At 39.7% G+C, this 10,553-nt stretch overlaps 1 protein-coding gene across 1 annotated transcript in view; it reads left to right on the top strand.

The window, feature by feature from the left end:
* LOC106820928 (WD repeat-containing protein 86-like) overlaps positions 1-8,315 on the top strand; it is a 9,525-nt gene extending 1,210 nt beyond the window's left edge. Inside the window, 7 exon segments of the mRNA XM_014825532.1 lie at positions 347-574; positions 1,044-1,289; positions 1,960-2,159; positions 4,218-4,353; positions 6,043-6,146; positions 7,425-7,529; positions 8,088-8,315. Of these exon segments, the coding sequence (XP_014681018.1) occupies positions 347-574; positions 1,044-1,289; positions 1,960-2,159; positions 4,218-4,353; positions 6,043-6,146; positions 7,425-7,529; positions 8,088-8,315 (1,247 nt within the window).
* The last annotated feature ends 2,238 nt before the right edge of the window (positions 8,316-10,553 follow it).

Here is a 10,553-nt window from a genome sequence, read left to right as displayed (position 1 = left end):
AACAGAACCAACCAGACTAGCTACAGACGGCCAGATACAGACAGACAGACAGACAGACAGACAGACAGACAGACAGACAGACAGACTGACAACAACAGACAGACAGACAGACAGACAGACAGACAGACAGACAGACAGACAGACAGACAGACAGACAGACAGACAGACAGACAGACAGACAGACAGACAGACAAACAGACAAACAGATGGGCAGACAGACAAACAGACAAACAGACAGACAGGCAAGTAGGTAGACAGACAGACAAACAGACAAACAGACAAACAGATAGGCAGGCAGAGAGTTAGAAAACAGGAAGATGTGCACTAAATTCGGCTATGGTTTCAGGTAGCGAAGACTGCACTGCACGTCTGTGGTCAACGCGCACGCCGACTGTCGACTGCCTTGGTGTCCTGCAGGGCCATGATTCCTACATTATATGTATTACTGTAGAGGATAACTTTGTGCTTACTGGAAGTGCGGACAAGACAATCCGTAAATGGGACATAAGTACCTGCGAATGCTGTTTGATATTTAGCGGTCACACCTCACTAGTCAACCGAGTGCTTTGCACAGGTGAGCGTGTCTCCGTGTTCTTAATTCCTTAATTTTTAATTCCCCCAGCAATACCTCATGTAATCACAACCGATATTGTATGCTCTCTAGTTAATGTTTCTAATATGTCTCAGTCTAAACTCTTTCTTTAAGATTTCTTACAGGTTTTACAATTTCCAAGCGGATGTAGCTTAATTTTAACCTATGCTATCATTACCGCTTTTCGTCTCAGAGGTATTTAACCTACCTGTATCTCAACAGCATCTACGTATTCACAGACGTATTGTAGTCCTTTTAGTACTTTTTTCATTATACTTTGTATCTTCATTAGATATCGGGCTCATAATAAAGCGCTATGAAATTTTCTCTCAAGATAAGACAAATCGTTGATACAGTATCCAGTTGATGCATTCTCCAGCTGTTACAACTATTAATTTATTAATTTCGATATGCGATGTGTAGATTTTACGCAACTTTTCTTCTTTTGCAGGCGATTTCGTGTTCAGTTCCTCGTATGATCGCAGCGCCCGCTGCTGGGATTTCGACACCGGCATCTGTCTACGCGTGTTCCGAGGGCACGCCCTCGGCGTCTATCCGCTCATATTTATTCCAGCCGATGAGGACAATGATGCCGATGATTACGAGAATAATCAGGATTTCGTTGTAACCGGATCAGCTGATAAGTCGGCGAAATTGTGGGCGTTCGAAACTGCGCGTTGCATCAGAACTTTCAAAGGCATTTATTGATTTGCTGATTTTATCCTACTGATTTGAATTATCGCTTCTTGCGCACGTGTTAAATTTCAGCGATGATTTCTAGTGCTGTCTATAATACGTTGCTCCATATAGCATGCGTACGTACAATATCGTAACCCTGCATACAGGGTTAAGGCACGCGATCACAAATGTACGCCGCGTGAAGCAGAGCGATGAGTGATTCACTCAGAGAGACTCGTGATTTAATCTTGTTGTCACAGTTATCTCCACGGTAGTTGAGAACTTGTGAACCAACCAGCTTTCCTTAATCTGGTTCGCAGAGCTATTTTAACCATTTAACTATTTTAATGTTATAAGCCGCTGTGCCCGTAAATAATTGGCTATACGCTCGTGCTGGTATATAGGCTGAAAGGCTATGACACAATTGAAGTGCAATTGACCCACAATCCGCGCATTTTATCAACTATAATCCAGTTGGAGATAATTATAGATACCATATTAGTACTTTATAAAAAAGAAAACCGTTAAACATCTAGTTATGCTGTCAATGCTGGATCAAATGTTCAAGCTCTCTTATTAGCGAGTTATACTGCGAAGACCAATATCGCAAAATACATACTATGCCAAAATGACTGACGACCAATATTATTGGAATTCCAAACGTGATTCTATGTCTGCCATAATAAGAGCTCATTCTGCCTCATGTTTATTTTAATGTGTCGGTTGTGGTACAGGGCACGATGGACCGATAATGTGCATGGGTACCGACACGACAGGCCGAACTCTGTTCACGGGAAGTTCAGATACTACTGTTCGGAGTTGGAATCTTATAAAGGGCGATGAGCTGCAGGTCTTTAAAGGTCACCAGTCCGGAATCGTATGCATGCAGGTGAGAACCTAATATCATCATGGTTTTCTTCATGTTCGGAGAGTTGATTCATCAACAGGGCGACACGACGTGTTTGATGCACGCGTTTTACCAGCGTTGAAAGAGTTAAGAGAGAAAAAAAACGTAAAAGTGCGATTATGAGACGAGAGCGGAGACGGGAAACTATGGGGTATCTAACTGAGAGGACTCCATTATCGGCGGGTGTAACTTGATAGCGCGGAAATTATCATTCGGATAAATCGGTATTTGATACGTTTCTTCGGCTTGTATGTCGATCTAGCTTTTTTAGAGGTGCTTGTTTCTCAGAGCCTCGGTTGTCCTACTAATGGCAACCCTTGGGTAGCCACTTATTATCGGGATTATAAATATTATAGCTACGCATCTTCTGTGAATCATTTTCCTTCTGCGAACCCAATTTCACACGTTTTAGACTGGAACAGACAATGTAAGAATTATATCAAAAACGCAAAGCCAACGCACATAGCATATGCGTTCGAAACACAGGGATATTTAAACCGGGATATATTTACGGATGAAGATAAATGCGTAATGTTGGTAATTGCCGCAATACTCATTGTCGAAGCTTTGTCATGGAGGAACAATGATGCTTCTTTCTTACGTTTTTGAGAATTATGCGACTTATTAAAACTGCCGTTGCCAAGATATGTGGTTTTGGGTTAGGTGGTTGACTAAGTGACTGTGTGACAATCGGGTATGCGACTGCCAACCCATCTGCTTATTCGGCCGACAAACGACTGAAGGTCAGACCAACCTACAACATGTTAGTGACAAAAAGCGGCAGATTGGGTGCAAGATACTTTCACGTAGTTCGGCTCTTATGCGAAGTGTGATGACAACTACACATTATTTCCTTGACAATGTGTACCGATATGTATTATTTAGTCTTACGTCCAGATCTGAATATTGCGATTTAACGCTCGAGTTCATAAGTATTATCATGTGATATCACGCAGTTTGTATGATAACTCGATTAGACTAAAATGGTGATAACACATTAGTTAAGAAAAGAAGGTGGAAGGCCTTGTGTCATTTGTACAACAAATTGATTCGTCGCCACGCAAGTTTTACGCGAAAGTAATACCTAATAGCACATTAATTTCGCTGCATAAAATAAGCAATCATTCAGGCATAAATCCATGTAATTTTACAATATATGCATACAAAAAATTGGTGCTGCAATATTCATGAATTTGGAAAGCGAATGCCAAAACAGTGTGCGTTATATCGTGCACAATGCCAGCTGATTACGAAAGTAATCGTGAAAAGAATCAAAGTAAATAACCCCATATTTCAAGGACACGTCCCTAGTTGCCTTTGATGCTTTCGTACAACTAATTTCATATCGACATAATTTAATTAATTAACCTATTATCATTTTCCTCTTTTAGAATAATTCATTTTACTTTAATCATTCGTGTTTCGTATACGAGTTTAATGATGTTAGATACGCCATGTTGCTAATATACGGCGTGAAAACCTTTCTTATGTGTACACATGGAGTTCCAACTGTTGCTGCCATTATTGTCAGGAAATTTTTATTCAGTTTAATTTAAATTATATTTTCAATATATTTTAGCACGTATCGTTTTAGACCTTACCCGTAAACGTATTAAGATTACGCACAATTAAGAGCTAATTAAACTCGCTAACGATATTCCCATAGATTGCCTGTAATAAGACTATAAAGACATAATTAATTGATTGTTATAAATCAATATTATATTATTAAAAAATATTATAAGATAATATTATATTGATAAATACAAACTAAATAATCCATTGAAAAGCAGATCATTAGTATGTACGTTAGAGTCTATAGTGTTTTTACTATAGCGTTATCTTAATAGACGCAGCACGCGGATCCAATAATGGCTTCGTTTTGAAATCTACGCCTTCGTTATGTTATGTTTCGATGAGCTTTGTCCAAGGCGCATATTTATACAATTCAGTATTAATTATTTACTTCTAATTTATTACTGATGTGAAAAATGTAGTCACCAGCTTTCAGCAAGGATTAGTTGTGTTATTGTGTTCCAGATTTTGGGAAAGTTGATGTATACTGGCAGCTCTGATCACACCGGCAGAGCGTGGGTGACAGAATTTGGGGATTGTACGCGAGTCTACAAAGGACATAATCATAGCGTAACCTCATTGAAATGCTACCATGGATTAGGTAGGATTTATTGTTCTGTCTTATACGCGGCAACAGACTATTGATAAGCGCAATTACAGTATGTAATACTGTTATTTTTGTTTGTTTACTGTGATATTCTATTGTTAATAGCACAAGCAGTATGCACATATTATTTACGTTTAGTGAGTCAATTTCTCGTACGAGAGACGAATGTTGAATCGTTAGATATAACGCGTGGAATATGATTTCTGTTATATTCCATGTAAAAAAAATTGTCTAAGAGACAGAGCAACAGGGGTATACCACAACTATGCTTCTCTTCTCCAGTCAACGGACAGTATACACGCATATATAGGCACGTAATAACGTATGTGCCACTAAATATCAAAATTCGCACCTTGCGATGATCAAATACTACGCTATCTTTCACTTGGGTAGTCTTAGTATATGTATGTGTGTATGTATGTATGTATGTATGTATGTATGTATGTATGTATGTATGTATGTATGTATGTGTGTATGTATGTATGTATGTATGTATGTATGTATGTATGTATGTATGTATGTATGTATGTATGTATGTATGTATGTATGTATGTATGTATGTATGTATGTATGTATGTATGTATGTATGCATGCATGCAACGTATGTATGCAATGTATCAGGAGCGTATAATGACAAAGCGTATTTGTCATTATACGCTCCTGAATGTATGTATGTATGTATGTATGTATGTATGTATGTATGCGTGAACACGTACGAATGTACGTGCGAATATATATATATATTTTTTGGTGTGTATTTATTTATTTATTTATTTATTTTATTTATTTATTTATTTATTTATTTATATTTATATTTATATATTTCTTCCACTGAGTCACACTAAATTGTCGATTCACCTGGTATCGTTTGCTGGTAGGTACTTGGTTTTCAATAAGAACTTAACGGCAATCAATGTAATCACACTGGAGGCCCAATTTCAAACATTTTTTAAATATTTTAATCTACTGCAATATATACTAATACGATTTAATGCACCCACGTTTGGGAGCTGACATGGAGAGGAGGGGAGGACGGGCAGATACGTTTATCGGAAAGTCACACCGTGAAACATTTTATTTGCTTTCAATTTTAGATTTGTTAGTAAAGGGGCGCGATAAACTCTATGAATTTATTACTATATATATCCATAGATCTATATATATATATATATATATATATATATGAATCTGTGGATGGCTTCGTGTTTGCAGTCATTACAGGTTGCGGGGACGCAATTGTCCGTGTTTTCGACATGAAGTCGGGCATTCTGAAACTACAATTAACTGGACACGACGAGTGTGTGTCTTGTCTGCAGGTGCGAACTCAACTAGACTTCGGAGATTTTGGCTTGCTCACCAGCAATTCCAACATAGTAGCGATGCATGCGCCTTAACATGTGCATAAACGGAATTTTGCATAAACGCATATTTGCTCGTAATAAAGCTGACCAAGACAGCAGTCTGAAATTGAGCCAATAACCAAAAAACACGAATGTATTGCCGTCGAATGGCCACAGATGTAGGTATGTAGGCCTACGCCTACATCTATGGTTTCACAAATGATTAACTGTGCTGTTGCAAGCCACAATATCCGAAGTCAATCAGCCTTTTTCTCCCATGTGCCTTAACTTACACTAATTAACCGTGTTTATTACGATTTTTTTTTTATTTCCTTGCGCGCAGTTTTTACTGGGTGTGGCGATGGAAATGCTCGTGCGTTCGACGCAAAGTCGGGTACAATAAAGAGGACATATACTGGTCATGAGAGCGCCCTTTCGTGTCTACAGGTAGATGAAGACGCTTGGCAACGCATGAATACCGGCTCCATGCACACCGCTACCGCATGCACGTTTTCTATGACAGCGTTTGGCTTTGGAATGCATGCGAAAGAAACTGCTATATGTATTTACAACGCGCTGCAATCGATTGCCAATATATTATTCATTGTTACGCAGACCGTTGCCACCAGCGCTTGAAACATGCATCCGTCTATGCGTGCTCGCAAAAAAAAAAGTATCAATAAATGTAAAAATTAAAAAAGTATTAACTAAATTTATAAAAGCGGATTAAGAGGACGTATTAATTGCGAGATGACGATTAAGTAGATTCAACGCTTTACGTACGAAGAACCACTAGAAACATTTTAGAGAGAAAGCAGAAAACCAATAATTTGAAGTAAGCGGCGCTAATTGCTTGCAATGATGCATGTCGAGTGAATGCTTTAAACGATTGCATGCGCTTTTTATAAAACTAACATTGCATGTTGCATGCTAACGTGAAACCGTGAAAATAATAATAGGAAAGTAAAATAGTTCCGAAAGAAGTCATATCTTCAAAATGACTGATTGTTATAGCAGGTATTGATACTCGTTTTGAGAGCGTCAAAAACATTTCACGTGTAAACGTAAATATCGTCGTGGAATGCTGTGTGCAAATTTACGTAACTTACATTACGCAGGAATATGTGAAATCCCGTGATTTCCATCTCCGTGTCAGTAATAAGCGTCTAATATTACACAGCATGTAAGCTGCAATACCGCTCATTGTGTGCTGTCATTACCGCTAGCATAGCGTATCATTGTGTGATGTCAGTAATCCTTGATAACATAGTAGCCATAGCTTGTATCATTCCTTAAGTGGTTGCGGTCGCAAGTAATTGTTTTTGTCGTGTTATTGTTCGTTTACTAACCGGGCGCACACCCACCAGCTGCAAACGTAGATTACATGCAAAAAATATGGATTTACAAAAACTCCATATTTTTACATATATTACAATCCATTTTACAATCCATATCCATCCATCAATACATATCCATATTACAATCCATATATTACAATCCATATTTTTTTAATGTAATCTACGTTTGCAGCTGGTGGTCGAACGAGATTAAAAATTGTTATCTCAAAAAACGTAACGGATATCACGGCAAACGTGTTTAGAATGACACGACTTCTTAAATTGGGGGAATATGTGATTAACTTGTCACGAATGTTTTCGCGCTGAAAGAAAAGATGTTACGAGAGATATCGGCGGGATGTATAGTCGCATGTTTTGTCCCTGACAGGTGGTCGAGAAGAGACTGTTCAGTGGTTCGTATGACGGAACGCTGCGTGTTTGGGATGCCAGTGGAATGAACGAAGAAACGAGTTTACAAGAGGAATCCGAAGCCGTAAGCATTTGATTCGATAACAGAGACACGAAAATATGCGTTTTTATCTTGGGCCGTCATCATGTTGCCGACGTGACAAGATATCCGAGTGAATGTCGGTGGTTTGTTTATGTCGAAAGAGTAGCCGTTGATGCGTAGATTGGCAAAATCTTTTAACGAATGCAACGAAGCGCTAACATTCCTCTGCTGTTCGCTTCCACAGGCACTTGGGCCGTTTCAATAATAAAATGATGGTTAATAAAATAATACAACTTGTCAGTACTAGACCTACCAGTAGTAGTACCAGTAATAGTCTTAATGTTTGATTTGACCTAATAACTTCCCTTCAATACCGTCCAATACACCGCTGCAACACATAGCGTGCGCCACTGTGCACAAATACACAGTAATATAGAGCTATATTACTGTGTAGTTGTGTACAATAGGTCTAGTACGGACAAGTTGTATTATTTTATTAACCATCATTTTATTATTGAAACGGCCCAAGTGCCTGTGTTCGCTTCCAGCTACTTTAATGCGCGCGCTTAGAACTACGACATTGTTTCTCTGCGTTTACAGGAGCAGGCGCTCAAAGCAGCTGATGGTAAGAGCAAACAGCAGGAGAAGGAGATACAGAAGCTCTCCGGTGCGTTGTCTGGCGGCAGCGCCCCCAACAACACGCTCGTAAATGGTGAGAACACAACTATTATCATGGACAACAACGAAAATATTGGCCTTAACGCATCGGACATGACCGAAGGCGAACTGGACGAGGAAGTGTTGAACGCCTATAATCAGGGTAGATAAGGAACAGCGCGATCGTGACATGGCGTATATATGTGGCGGGTTTCCGTTGTTGAGATGCATTTACCTTAAGTGAATCGTTTTTTTCATCAAAAGAAAAGTGATACGTGCGTGTTCCATGTACAATATTGTGTGCGTGCGCGTAGCTACGGCACATGCTGCATTGTGATGAGTGATAGGGCGATGAGAAGTTTTGTTTGATCTCGTAATACCAGGAAGTGCGTATTAAATACAACCTGAGCATGCGGCATTTAATACCCGAACTTGGTTATTTCTTGATACATGTCAGAAAAGTTCATGTGACAGAAGTGCTGTTATCGGCTGCGATTATTTAAGCTGAATGTCTTAATCTAAGTGGTTAAAATATGATATTGCTCTCAGATATAGTCATTGGGAAGACGGGAGCGTTTATAATTTAAGATATTATTATGTCTATGGCTATTGTTACCCCTTTCCCATTTGAGATGAAATTGTAAAAGAGCTTTTTTGAATTGCTTGTATACTGAGAACATTGCGGTTTTCATTGCGAGTACATACATATGTAAATATATTTTACAATGTACAGTATACCGTAAATGTATTATTTTATATGATAACGTAACTGCGATGTTTGAAATGGAAAGGAAGCAGGCCACGTTGAAACTGGACGGCGATGACAGGTAGTACAGAAAAGCCCAACTAATAGCCTATGTACACTGAATCACCATTTTCATCGTAAATGGCCTCTCTCCTTGGCCACCCTATTGCCTATCCGCTCTCGCATTCCATATATACCGCTCTCTCTCTGCGTGCTCTCTCTCGTCTCTCGTCTCTCTCCGTCTCTCTCGTCTCTCTCTCTCTATATATATATATAATATATAATATATATATATATGTCTCTCTTATTCGGCGACTCTCTCTCTCTCTCTCTCTCGCTCTTTCTCTCTCTCTCGCTCTGCTCGTGTCTCTCTCTCTCCTCTCCTCGTGTAGCATGTTTCTCTAACATGTTTCTCTGTCTGGGCTCTCACTTTTCTCCGTTCAACTTATATTACTTATCCCCTGAATACTCGTTTTTTATGCACTACTATCTCCAGTCCGATATGTCGGACTCTAGGTAATACTTTGCATGGCCTTGAAGCACACAAACTATTTCTTCGTAGTTACCTACGTGCATGTAGATACCTCACGTCTGCAGCTGCGTGCAGATGTAAAATAACATTCATTACTCCTTCTTCTTCTTCTCTCTCTCTCTCTCCCCCCTCCCTCCCCCCTTCTCTCTTTCTGCGGACTTTCTCAACATCTCTAATCACTTCTGATTACACACTGCACAACTCGTGCAAACATTTTTAATTGTACGATAAACCTCAAAACGCCTTTGATGACAAACAAGATAGTGTGAGATATAATCAACAGTTAGTATATTATTTTTTTCGGTTGCTAAAATATAGCCGTAATCATTGCTTGAAAATGGCCATTTTGTCTTCGCAGTCAAGTTTTTAGCTTCATATTAACAAATTCCTGGTGCAGTGTATTATGATACTATTATCCAAAATGTTTATGAAGAAGAGATGCCAGCATTTGTATTAACATTCTTATCTTCAAATGTTAAAGCTAGAAGAAGCTAATGCGTATATGCAGTCGAGCTACATGAGATTTCGTTATGCAGTTTGTTTGAAATGGGAAAGCCTTCAGCTGATAGTAGGCCGCACCGTCGTAGCCAAGAATGCGTCATTATAGGCGTTCACACGAAGGCAACAATACCGAGGCCCAAGAAATACGGTATGCTAAACAAGTATCGGGTATTTCATGTAATACGGAGCTTTCCCGACCCCGAACATAACTTTGCCGTGCTTTGAGAATATCCGGAGTTTCTTGGGAGCCGCGCATTCCTCGTCGTGACCGCTAAATACCGGCATTCTGAAGGCCGCGATTTATAGGATGGTCCGCGGCTCGACAGTTCTAGTGCAACGCGAGTGGAACTGTCGGAGCGGCGGACTCAGTCCTACGTATTTTATGGGCAGTTGGCTGGGCGCATTGCATTGGTTTATTTCGGCATCTGTTCGCCTGATTGTTTAAAGCAAGCTCCCGGCAGCTCGCAAATACGCGTATTTCTGGAGCCGCGGACTATGGCAGCGTGTGAGACGCTCGGCCCAGGCGCGCCTGTATTTGTCTTCTAGATACGCGTATTTCGGAAATACCAGTATTTATGGAGAGAATACGAGGAGGTCTCGGTGATGTGCGAGGCTATAGGCCGCGGTGCAC

The sequence above is a fragment of the Priapulus caudatus genome, unplaced genomic scaffold, assembly GCF_000485595.1.
Source record: "Priapulus caudatus unplaced genomic scaffold, Priapulus_caudatus-5.0.1 Scaffold53, whole genome shotgun sequence".
In the NCBI taxonomy this organism is placed as follows: domain Eukaryota; kingdom Metazoa; phylum Priapulida; class Priapulimorpha; order Priapulimorphida; family Priapulidae; genus Priapulus; species Priapulus caudatus.
This window is presented reverse-complemented; position numbering and strand designations above follow the sequence as displayed.